Source organism: Drosophila albomicans, chromosome X, assembly GCF_009650485.2.
Source record: "Drosophila albomicans strain 15112-1751.03 chromosome X, ASM965048v2, whole genome shotgun sequence".
NCBI classification, from domain to species: domain Eukaryota; kingdom Metazoa; phylum Arthropoda; class Insecta; order Diptera; family Drosophilidae; genus Drosophila; species Drosophila albomicans.
In genome coordinates, this window is record NC_047627.2 from 4,913,039 (window position 1) to 4,926,197 (window position 13,159).

At 37.5% G+C, this 13,159-nt stretch overlaps 2 protein-coding genes across 2 annotated transcripts in view; one reads left to right on the top strand and one right to left on the bottom strand.

Annotated features, from left to right (window-relative positions):
* Nucleotides 1–13,159, top strand: part of LOC127565774 (dr1-associated corepressor homolog) — a 99,382-nt gene that overhangs the window by 56,486 nt on the left and 29,737 nt on the right. The gene's annotated exons all lie outside the window — the stretch shown is intronic.
* Nucleotides 3,422–5,199, bottom strand: LOC117578100 (farnesol dehydrogenase). The gene is made up of 2 exons (XM_034263275.2): nt 4,619–5,199; nt 3,422–4,009 (listed from the first exon to the last, which is right to left on the bottom strand). The coding sequence occupies exons 1-2, from the start codon at nt 5,189–5,191 to the stop codon at nt 3,833–3,835; spliced, it is 750 nt and encodes a 249-aa protein (XP_034119166.1). The 5' UTR covers nt 5,192–5,199; the 3' UTR covers nt 3,422–3,832.

Here is a 13,159-nt window from a genome sequence, read left to right on the forward strand (position 1 = left end):
TCGGTGCTTTGAACATTCAAGCAATTCACTGCAGGTGCAGTTTATTGCCAGCTTTGAATGCTTTTCACTTTAATTGTCTGTAAAACGTACTAACAAAGCAGTTGAATAAATAATACGAAGAATAAAGCTTCAGTTTTGTGTATTTAAAAAAGAGTTATTTACTCTTTCTTTCTATTTTTGAAATTTTTGAGTGGTTTTCACTTTAATTGGCTGTAAAACGTTTCAATAACACAATTAAATAAATAATAGAATGAATAAGGTATCGGTTTTGTTTACACAAACTCGACTTTTACTTTATGTTATGTGCAAAAGAGGCTGTCTAAAACTTTTGACCATAATTGACATATTATAGAAAAAGTGTTGTTGTTGTCCTTTTTTAACATAATATTTAATTACAGAGCATTCGCCTAGCCCGCACTTATGCTTGATCGTTTTGAGTGCATACTCAAATGGCAAGCAAATCAAATTTTCTCATATTTATTTTTTAGCTTTAATGCAATGCAGCAACTGCGTGTGTGTGTGTGGCAAGTGGCCAAGCTTGTTGGTTGCTGGTTGCTGGGTTTCCTCTGCTTCTGTCTCTGTCTGTAGCATAACTTGCAGCTATTTGGCTGGTGTGCACAATGTTGTTATACGGTACTTGTATGTCGATAACAGCAACTGCCAACTAGAAGCCACAAGAGCAACTACTTCGTCTGGTCAGGGAACGATACTGAAATGCTTCATTGCACTCAGCGCTGTGCTGCTGACCAGGCGCATACACAACACTGACTGGGCTTGTTCTGCCTGCCAAATTGTTGAGACACACACACACACACATCCTTACACACACACATACAGTGAGTGTGGCCCTGGGGCCATAACAGGCTAACAACATTTGACCACATGCACACGTGGGCAAGCACACAGCGCCTAAGCGATTTTTTTTTTTCTTTTTTAGGTCATCGCAAAAATTCCATTTTGGCCAGCAAAAAGAGGTATTACAGAAACGCCTTGCAAAGCAACTCTGCCATGACTAAAAATCTTTCTTCTTATTGCCTTGGCTCAAATCCAATTGTACTGATAAATGAATAAAGGCAAAATACTCGGAAGTTCACCTCTTAAATGCCAGCGAAAAGTTTTCAAAACTGAAATGAAAGTGCGTTTTTTTAAGCACTTTGTTTCCTAAAGTTTTAATTAATATCATTTATAATGGATCTGAAAAGGGAAACAGTTTAAAAATTTCTTTATGTTAATTTGTCTAAATATTGATGTCATATCGATATACTGATAGCACGATAGATCGATAGCAGATGGGATATCGATGATATCGAAGAGGAGTCTCGTAGAAAGCGAGCTGACGTACATGAAGCACTCAAATGTAGAATTGAATCGATATATATTTTCTGTTAATAATTATAGGTTTAAAATTATATGAAATTAAGACAATCCAAATTTAACCTTGCAAAGTATTGGCAGTATAATAATAAGGAATAATTAAAGCTTCATATTTTCTGGTTAATTTTTGGAGCAACTTTCGATAATTTTCCATTTCATGCAATCTACGTTCTTTTGGCTCTAAGTTGGGGATTAGAAAATGGTTCATTATTAGTTAATACGCCCAAAAAGTATGTGCTTTGCATACAAAATTGACTCTGGGTGTTTCTTGGAATTTAACGAAGCTCGCGAGCCCTGGAGATGAAAACTTTTCTTTTGTGCTCTCGGTGGTTTCTTCGAACTTCGTCGAATGGCTTAACAAATGTTTAAAGATATTGCAATTCCGTTAAAGTGTTGAATGCAAATTGTGTTTTAGTTTTATTTACTTTTTTCTCGTCTCATCCAGTAAAAAGTTTATCCGATATGCGTGTGTATGTGTTGATGTGTATGTGTGTCAGTATATGACATTTGTTATAAATTTAATTAAAACAAAATGCCGGAAACGAGTGAAGTGCAGAGCTGGGGCTGACAAAACTTGTCTAACTGGCTGGCAGCCCTGACAGACAGACATGCAGCCGGATAGACAGATAGACGGGTAGACTGACATAAAGAGCGAGCGAGAGAGAACGAGGGAGGGAGAGAGAGGGAGAGAGAGAGGTGCTGGGCTCATGTGCCTTAAAACAACGTAGCAGCAGCAACAGCCAAGTTGCAGACAGACTCTCGCATATCACAAAACTTTTCAAAGGGTTGCCCCATATGATGGCTGCAAACTGAGTGGCAAGAAGAGTGGAAACGTGGGGAGGTGGGGGGGTGAAAGTGAAATAGAAGAAGAACTATAGTATGTTCAGTGGCTGCTATTAAAAGGATTCGCTCGCAAAAAGTTTCGGTTTCCGCCGAAACCGACACAAAATAAAAAGCGGGTGAACAAAAAATAAATAAATAACAGGCGAGTTTTTCTTCCTCTTTGTGTGTGTGTGTGTGTGTGTGTGTTTTTTTTCCTCTCTCTCTCTTTTTGGCTTGTCGCTGACGGCGTTTTACACGCAAAAAAAAAGCCAAAAAAAAAAGAAAAAAGAAAAAAATGGAACAGAAAAATTAGATGTATGTGTGGGTTGGTTAGATGGATGGAAAGCAGAGAGCTCAGATTTAGGATTAAGCTCTCAACTTTGTGCAGCTAATGTTGAAAATTTGTTAATTAAGCATCGCTCTCTCGCTCGTAAAGCGAGTGCAATTACATGGCCCAATGGCGGCCTAAGTAGCAAATCGTGTTGAGACCCGGGTCTGAGAGAGATACTTTTATTTCGCTTTCACTTTCGCTTTCGCTTACGCTTTTGTTTTTGCGCATTTTCGCCTTGACTTGAAACACAAAACCTCAAAATCGCTCCCGAAAGTGCCACAGTTTACATAGCACATTGTAAATATAGTACATCGTGTATTCTCAGTCTAATTGCAGAAGGCAAAGACCTTAAATTGTGACTTGCATTTTAGCATTTGACCAATAAAATGTATTTTTAGCACAATTTACGATCTCAGTGTAGTCAAATAAACAAATTTATTTAATTATAGTCGCGCATCTGATAAACAGTGAATTCAATTCTTTAAATTTACATCAGCTTAATTGACATTAATTATCATTCAGATGCCATCGGGAATTATTTGAGTAAATGTTTTCCATTTCATATATGCAACCGCAATGATTTTCAATATCGATACAGAGCTTATCCGTTAATGGAAGCATTTCAATCGTTACGTTACGTTACGTTACGTTACGGTTATTGTGCTGTGGCATTATTATTACAACATGCTCGCATATTAACACGACAATTGTGTCTTTTAGCTCTCAGCTCAAGGTGAATTGAAAAATCGATTTGACCTGCATTAAAAATGACCCGACGACAAGTTGTTGACCCAGCGTAAATATCGTGTTCCCAGTTGCCAGCTTTCTGCGTGTGTGTGTTAGTGTATGTGTGTGTGTGTGTGCCGCCCCCAAATAACTGTTTTTCACAGTCGGTTATTAATTTATAAAACTGAATTATTTATTTTGGGGAGTTGTTGTTAAACTGTAACAGCCAAACCAACAATAACAACAACAATAATCATAACAATTACAATAAAAACGAAATGAGGCCCACAAAAAAAAAAGAGAAGGAAAAGTAAAAGCCACACAATATGTGACTGTGAGTGAGAGAGAGATGGCGGGTGTAAGAGAGTGAGAAGGCAAGAGTGAGTGTGCGAGAGTCGTTTTGCCTTCATTTGATTGTTATTTGGTGTTGATTACTTCATTTCAACAATAACAAACGCGCTGCGAAAGGGAAAGGGAAAAAACAACAAGCCCCAGAACACGTGCTCACTTCACACAGCCAAACAGACAGACAGACGGACAGAGAGACAAACGGACAGAGAGACAGACTGTAGAATGTTATCAGTACCATTCACCCACTGCCCGCAACGTTATCTCCTGCACCTGGGCATTGGGCGAGGAGGAGAGTGCATAGAGCACCGCTTGGGCCACATCATCGGCTTGTAGGATCACATCGCCCAGCTGCGCCTTTATCTCATCCGAGACAATCTCGGTGGCCACCCAGCCGGGGTTAATGCTCTGTTAGGAAATTGAAGAAAAAATAATGAAATTGGTAATAATTATTAATAGCTTAATTATAGAGGCATAACTTATATGTAAACTTGCGGCATTTCAGATAAAACAATGTTTATTTTTAGCCTTTTTTGTGGTTCATATAAATAGAATAAACATTAATAATAGTGTTTACTCATTTCTTTAGTGAATTTGTTAAGCAGAAAGTGATAATAATGATGCATGACTTTTGTGGTATATCATTTAGATATTTCTTTATGTAATAAATGTTTAATTGGGTCTTTGCGATTGGCTTTGTATAAATGAAAATACGTTCGCATCTGTCTATCCTAATATAATATATTGGCCCTAGTTCACAATCGCATTTTCTGCTAAACCTATCTTATCATTACAACATTTTAAACTAACCATTTAGAGTATAAGATTAAGGCAAATATTTAACATTCATTCTCTACAAGAATAATTTAGAATTGAAACTAATTGCCAAAACAAAAATACTTCATATTTTGCATTCATTCTCTCCGAAAATAAATTGGAAGCTACTCCGAATTTAAACAAATTGCCAAATAAAAAGATATCTTAGCCAAACCTTGTTTATATTCCTCTTTCACTTACCGTTGTCTTGATCTTTGACTTGGCTGTGATCAATTCCTGCCTGCAGATCTCATGCACAGCGGTCAATGCGAATTTACTAGGCGTATACGCATTGAGACTGGGATCCACAGGTCCTGGATTGTAGCCTGCCAAACCGGCCGTGCTGTTGATGAAAAACAAATGTCCGGCCATCTCACGGCGTTTCATACTGCTCGCTGCCAACTTGGTGCAGTAAATGCTACCCATCAGATTCGTCTGCAGTATCTGGCTGATCTCTGGCACCGGCATATCGAGCAATTGGCCATCGCGCACAATGCCCGCATTATTGATTAGCACATCGATGCCGCCCAGCTGCTGTTCGATCCACTCGAAGGCGCTGTTCACCTGCCCCTCGGCGGAGACATCGCAGGTCCGCTGATGGAAACGTGTCTGCTGCTCCACGGGCAGCGATTGTCGCAGTTGCTCCAATCGCTCGGTGCGACGTGCAAGGCCAACCACCTGCAGACCGGCGGCAACCAAAAGTCGCGTGCAAGCAGCTCCAATGCCTGAGCTGGCGCCGGTTATCACAGCCACACGATTCTGCCAACGTTCCATGATCCACTGTCGGCAATTGAGAAACATTCAGCTTATTTTTATAGCAATCGCTTATCAATTGTTTTACTCTTTTTATAGCGTGCTCTTTGGCTGAGAGATGAGCGCGTGTAGTTGATTCTGTTCCTAAGTAATGTACTTGTTATATAAAAAGGCTAAATTTGCTTCATCTCATGTTTGTTCTTCTCTTTACACTTGTATTTATCTTATTTGCTGAGAAAGTGTTCAATCAATAACTTATGCTGCATATTCAATTTATTTGCTTACAAATGTTTGCTCTACATCGTGCATTTTCGTGTCACGCGCTCAGCTCTAAGCAGCTCTAATCTCAGCATGACGTGTCGCTAGCTTTTGCTTTTGCTCTTTGCTTTGGAACAGACCACCACACAACAGCTGTTCGCTCAGGTTCAGTCTGGCGATCCGGTTCTCGAGGGCTTGTTTGTTTGTTTGTTTGCTTGCCTCTCGCCTTATCTGTTGCCCCCTTTTGCCAGCAGCTGCCTAGTGATAATAGGCAATTTGTAATTTTTAAAGATCGCAAGGTTTTCATTTTTCTTTCTGCTGATGTGGACTTTCTTCAAATTGAAGTATATTTATTATTATTTATTTATTTACATGTTAATTATTATACAAAATAATATAATAACTGAAAAAAGAGAGTGCTAGCTACTAACGCCATCGACTTGAAATATATTTATGCTATTGCTCATTAATATATACTTTTTTGAGCGTAATTATTCTTTAATTTTTATCTATATTTCATTTGAATTAAGTACAATCTTTTTATTATTATACTACTGTATATTTTGAATATAGTTCTATAAATATACCAAATATAGATTTTTTGTATACTTTAGTATTTCGGTGGTATATTTAAAGAATGAAACTGCACAGTTTTACTTTTATTCAAAACAGTACTTAAAATATACCAAGTTGATATACCAACAAATATTAAAATAGTATTACATTGAAAATATACCACAGCGTACTTAATATACCAAATTATCGCACAATGAAAATAACATCCAAAAAATAATTTAAATGCTATTGCATGGCCTAAAAGTAAGTATATAATATTATTATATATCGTAGTTGGTACGAGTATATTGATATAGTACTACATTGAAAATATTTCACAGTGTACTAAATATACAAAATTATCGCACAATGAAAATAATATCCAAAAATTAATTTAAATGCTATTGCATGGCCTAAAAGTAAGTCTCTAATATTATTAATGATTTTTATTTTCATAATATTTTGCGCCTAAATAAAATAAGCTCAAAGTTATCAAAGTTTTGCCACTTGGCAGCTTATTAATGCAACTGCTGCAAATGAATGTATTTCACCATCAAAGAGCGCAAATTGGTTTGCTACAGAGCAACATTGTTGCCGCATTCAAAAGTAGCATGCAGCATAAGAATAAATATGCTATATATAGAGTACACTCGCTGTGAGTGTGTGTGTGTGTGTGTGTGTGTGTGTGTGAGTGGGGTGCTTTTAAAAGTTGTGGTCGCAGTTTAGCTGCGGTTTTAAGGTCTGCTTTCAAATTAGCTGCCTGGCAAATGGGTTAATAAGCCTGCCAGCGATATGGCCGACAAACGCGACTCTCTATCTGTGTGTATGTGTGGGTGTGTTTGTATGAGTGTGCAGTATATATATATGCATTTATGGGGTTTCAGATGCCACACACAGCGACTCGTTCTCTCCTCCTCCTCCTTCTCCATATGCAGGCATACTTATATGGACCATTAAAAAAAAAGCCAACATGCAGTGCCAGTTAAACGGCGACTCGTGTTGTGCGCTCTCTACACACACACTCACACTCACACTCACATGCACACATGTAGTGTGGAAAATGCCAACACACCTATACCAATGCATTTGCGGAAAAAGGATCCGCTTGGCTCTTTCTGCTTTATCACCGTCGTCGTTGTTGTTTTTGCACGTTTTTTGCTCATTTTTTTTATGGGAACGCTCGTAACATTCAAGAGATGCTTAAATGGGAAACAATAAAAGCTCGATGAGTGTGGGCGGGGGCAGGGGCGGTGCCAGGGGTAAGAGTGTGTGTGTGTGTGTGTGGGACTTAGCTTAAGGCAGAAATGGGAGCAGCTTCACACGGGTTTTAACGAGCTTGCTTTGCCCTGCTTTGTGTCCTTTCCTTCGTATTTTTTGCAATTGTTGCAAGTGCAAGTGGTGCTGCAACATGTTGCAAGTGTGTGTGCGTTTTGTGTGTGTGGCCATGTTGTGTTCATCAAATCACGACCGTCATTTTGCAGCACTTTATCATGCAATTACAAGTGCAAAACGATGTGTGTGGCGGCGACACTTAAAAAAAAAAGAAACGCAACATTAACATCAAATTGAATGTCGCTACACAAATTGCCAGGCAGCAATCTGATTAACACGCTCTCCTCTATATCTACATATATACATACTATATATATACGATATATATATATAGTTTGGCAGCTGCTTGATAACAGAGACACATCCGCTCTAAGCGACTCCTATCAATAATTTGACGGCAATTTCTATAGCAATTTGTATGGATTTGCTAGCTATTCAGCGAGTTTGATGGCAACGCATCACTAGCCACGCCCCCACGCCTCCCTAATTCGTGGACTACCTGCTGCCTTGAGTCATTGGCAACTGACTCCTTGACTCCTCGTTGTTGTCTCTGCTCCCTTCGCTTTGTCTTTAACGGTTGCTCGTTTGCGATGCTAAACGTGCCAATAGACCCCTGTACGTAAATATTCCATCTACCTTCTCACTCAATTTTCTCACTTATCTCAGCATATATAAGAATTGAAGCCGCTGGCTGAGATTCTACTCTGTGTAGAGCAAAAGTGAAGCTTGCTTCTTGTCTCTATTATTATTTTATTCCATTTCAGTTTCAGTTTCATTCTCTCATTTTATTTGGTTTTAATTTATTTCCATGCCACACGTTGTGGCAAATAAAAATTGGCAGCCGAAAATAGAATCACAATATTTTGGCAGCAGCAGGAAACTGTGTCAGAAAAACAAAAGAAAAACCTTCGAACAGACAACCAAATATACAACTTAATTGCCCAATACTCTGCAGCACGAGTTAAAGCAAAATGAGAAATAAGAAAATAATGTTTCATGATAGCTTTGAATGAAAGCAGTGCGGTATAATTTATTATAATACCAAATTAATATACTGCAAAAATACTAAAATACATTGAAGATTTTAGTTGGTATATTAATATAGTATTACAATCAAAATATACCAGATTGTAAGCCAAAAGGAATTTTAAACAAGTAAGAAAGCAACAGTCGAGTGTGCTCGACTGTGAGATACCCGTTACTCATGTTGAATAAATGCAAAGCAGTTCGGTGTTATTCTTATAATATACCAAACTAATATACAGCGAAAAATATAAAAATATGCCACAGATTATATTTGGTATATGGATATGGTACTCCATTCAAAATATACTATAGAATACAAAACATACCATATTGTCACCCAAAGCAACTAAGACCGTTTTTTCCCATAGAAAAGCTTTTCTTAAATAACATACAATTTTGTTCTAATCGCAACTAGTTTTTCAGAGATCATAAATACTGTAGTTACTATTGTATGTACCAACAAGTAAGAAAGCTACAGTCGAGTGTACTCGACTGTGATATACCCGCTACCCAATTTGATTAAAAGCAATATATTTTGCGGTATTATTCTCAAAATATACCGAATATACTGCAAATATACTAAAAAATATACCAAATGGTATATGTGGTATATCGATATAATACCGCATTCAAAATATACGGCACAATATACCAGATTGTCAGCCAAAGCAACTCAGACCCCTAGTAAGTAGGAGTTTTTGCCCATACAAAAGTATTTCTTTAATAACTTCGACAATTTGTATCTGATCGCAACCAAATTTTCAGGAATCACAACTACTACATTAATTATTGTATATACCGAAATTCTAGCTTTTAAATTACACTTGTTATTCGATTTTCTTGATTTGCGGGGGGGGGGAAGTGGGCGTGGCAAAAATTTGAAACAAACTTGATCTGCGTGCAAACATGACAAGTAATGTCGAAAAAAAATTATAGCTCTGTCTCTTATAGTCTCTAAGATCTAGCTATTCTCACGGACGGACAGACAGCCAGACAAGACTATATCGTCTCGGCTGTTGACGCTGATCAAGAATATATGTACATATATACTTTATGGGGTCTGAGATGTCTCCTTTTGCCTTTTTTAATACTCTTCTACCCTATGGATAGTTGGTATACAAATTTTGGTATGCAATCAAACAATTGTTAATAAATTACAAACATTAGAATTAATTATCGAAAACCCCTTTCAAACTAATCGATATTTTGGCACTTTGCTCGCTAATTGCAATTTATGTGAAACACCGCAAACATAATAGAAAACATTTTTGGCATGTTCGATTAATTTCTATTTAGTATTTTTTTGGAGCGCCAAAGAATGTGAAACTAATCAAGGACTCGCATTGTGTGTGTGTGTGTGTGTGGCATAAGGGTTTATTCAAAAGCGTATTTTACGGCATTTGCAGGTCAACAATTGAATAAATGTACGTAGTTGAATGCTTTTGTGTTGCGGCTGACAATAGTTTTTCCATTTTCCATTTTCTATGCGTTTGTTTGCAGTGCAGCTGCATAAATTAATTTCGTGGGGGCAGGTGTAAATTAAATTTTAAAACTGCACAACAATCTGCGGTGGCAACAGCATGTGGCAAGGGCCCGCATAAACACACACACACACACACCAACACACACACACACTAATTGTATCTTTCTCTCTGTGCGTGTGTGGCGGCTTACTTCTGTTTATCCACTGGCAAAAACAAGTAGAGAGGAGCAACAAAGCACAATTAAAATCACTTGTCTGTTTGCTCACTCTCCCACAATCTTCTCTCTCTTTCGAGTGTGTCTTGTTCTTTTCTGTGAATTCGTTTGAATTTCAAATATTTATAACATTTTGTGCTTAGTTTTCAATATGTTGTTGACAAGCAGCGAGAGCAGCTAGCTAGCTCATGCTCATCCTGCTTGAGCTGTCTTCGTTGTCTGCCACATAGTCGCCTCATTTGACTGCTTAAAATGTCATTAACAACAATTTGTTGTCGCTTAGCTTCGCTCATTGGCTGCCATCATCAAAGTCCTTTTCGCGTTGCGCCATTTCGCATTAATTTTTTTTTTCTTTGTTTTTGCGTTTGTGTTAGCCATGGCATGGCCTTAACGCTGCTTTCAGTCAAAGTTGGGGAGAAGGAGTGACAGAAAGAGAGAGAGAGAGAGAGAGAGAGAGAGAGAGAGACAACTTTGAGCGACAGAGAACGAGTGAAGCCTGCCTCAGCAGCCGGAGCGTGGTATGCATTATCCATACGATGACACTAAGATCCTTGACAACGCATCCACACAATGCGCAGCACATCGCAGCTGATGGCAAACTGAACTGAATGCCCCAAAGACGTTTGGACGTTGACTAAATGCCAGATAATGAGGCACACATAATAAATGAGCTACATGTAAATAAAGTGCGCGTCAAATGCAAGAGCAGCAAAGTTTTTTGCTATTGCAAAACTTAAATCGAAACTTTTCGCTAACTAAATATTGATAAATATTTGTAGCTGATAAAGTCCTAGACTTTCAACTAAATTATAAAAAAAGCTTACAAATTTGAAAGCAATATTTTTATTTAATTTCTACAGCTTTGCTTATGATTAAAAATATATAAATTTTATCTTATTTTAATTTGTGGTCATTTTTTGTGAATTCTTTTAATTTATACATATATCAAACCTAGATTTTTCTTTCAAATTATTTGAAAACTTAATCATAATAAAAAAACTTTCACTTTGGGAAGAAATATATTTATTTATTGGATTTTGAATTTTTTACATTGAACCATTTTTGTGCCTATGCTTTAGCAAATTCTTTTAATTTAAATTATGACTGCATTATTATTAAAAGTTTTACAAAAAATCCTGAAATGTATTTTAGAAATTTGAATGCAATATTTAAATCCTATTTTTACTCAATGATATATTTTGAATATAATACTATATCAATATACCGAATATAGCGTTTGGTATTTTTGTTTGCAATATTTATACCATATGATACTTATAGTCTCTGGTATATTTTGAATGTAGTACTATATCAATATACTAATTATATCCTTCGGTATATTTTTAGTATTTTTACGGTATTGATTCGGTATATTTTACAATTAATACCGCACTTCAAAAGGAAGACTACAAAATAATATTTGTTTTGAACTCTACCACATTTTTGTGAGCAAGTTCAAAAGTAGCTTCAATTGACAGTTTTAGGCCGATTCTTGGGAAATGAAAATTGCTTTATCAATGAGAATATTCAACCGCTTCGCCAGAAGTTCATGTTTGTGCTATTAATGGTTTTTTTCTTTGTGTTTGCGAGTGGCTTTCTTTTCATTTTGGGCAATCTTGTGTCACTCAGTTTGGGAGGCGCGCAAAGTTTGCACTTGCAGTCCGTTCAAGGTGGTGGAGGGGAAAGGGGAAAGTGTTTAAAGTAAGGAAACCAAAGTTATAAAGCAGGTAAACGATGCGAACAACAAAAGGAAGCGAAAAACGTTAACAAACATTTTGGAAAAAGCAAAACGAAACTTTTTGTTGTTTTCTTTTTTATTTTTTCTTGCCTTCCACTTTTCACTTTCTTAGCGTGTTCGCTGTGTTTCTTGCTTCGCTTGTTGTTGGCTGCATTACATTGTGGCAGCTTGAGGGATTGATGATGAGAATAATAGCAGTGGGGAGGGCGTGGCTGATGTGGGCGTGTACTGTGCACTTTTCCCCTATTGTTGCCCCTGTGTGTGTGTTTTTTCGTGCCATTTGTTACGCGCACAAAACGGGCCATCATTTGGTGCTTTAGTTTACAGGTTCTATAAAATTATCACAAATGAGGCAAGCAACGCAACAATGTAAACTGTTAGTGCCACTTGCTCCTTTCCCCCTTTCCCCGTCTCCCCTTTCCCCGTCTCCCCTTTCCCATCTGCCAGACTGACTGACCACCGTAATGGAGTGGAATGAAAGCCAACAATAACATGGGGATATCGCTTTCATTGGATGAGCAGCACATAAATGTATATTTGCTCGCCAGCCATTGTTTACTTGTTGCTCCAGTTGTTGTTGTTCTCCTTGTTGTTGTCATTTAAGTGGCTTCATTTACCAAATAAATAATGTTGCATCATTTTGAATGCCACAAAAATTACATACCTACACATTTTTAAAGTTAAAGTTTCAACGCATATTATTACACTCTTTGCGTAGGCTTTTTTCTTGGAATTTGACAAATAATTAACGAATATTATTCGGCTCAAATGCCAGCTATTGATTTGATAAAACAATGTGCGCATTTCCCAATTTGTTTTCTTTTTCTTGGAATGTAATATTTTCTCAAGAAAGAAACCCCTTTGAAAATGCCATTTTTAAACATTTAAAGTTTTGTTCTTAACTTAAAATTTTCCTGCAAAGAAAGTTGTGTTAATATCGTTAATATCACTTGCCACACTCATTAGCTGAACGAGATTTATGCGCAATTGAATAAAACAAAACAAATTGCGAAACTAACTGCAGAACTGAGACGCAACAACGCTGTCTCAGCTAATGAATTTGCGGTTAGAAGTTGGCTAGCCAGCTAACTGATTGGCAATCAGTGGCTGCTTTCGTTCTTGGCTTTAAGCGTACGTATATCACTGCCAGCTAAAAAGCTAATCAGCTATTAGAGGGGCACCACAAAATATTACACATACGCCCCCTAAGGCACCAGAGGCACCTGAGGTGCTGAGGCGCTCACCTGGGCTTGGCACTTTTTACACTTAACTCAATTTGCAGTGCCACACACACACACACACACAAACACAGAAAGAAAAACATTCCATGTTCCCCTGTCCACTGGATTCACAGAGAGTGAAACCCAGAGAGAGAGAGACTT

What these genes read in the sequence shown, in the direction of transcription:
- LOC117578100 (XM_034263275.2), bottom strand. Translation starts at nt 5,191, where the DNA reads ATGGAACGTTGGCAGAATCGTGTGGCTGTGATAACCGGCGCCAGCTCA. An exon ending in AGTCAAAGATCAAGACAACG is followed by an intron (nt 4,010 to 4,618) that starts GTAAGTGAAAGA and finishes ATTTCCTAACAG; the next exon opens with AGCATTAACCCCGGCTGGGT.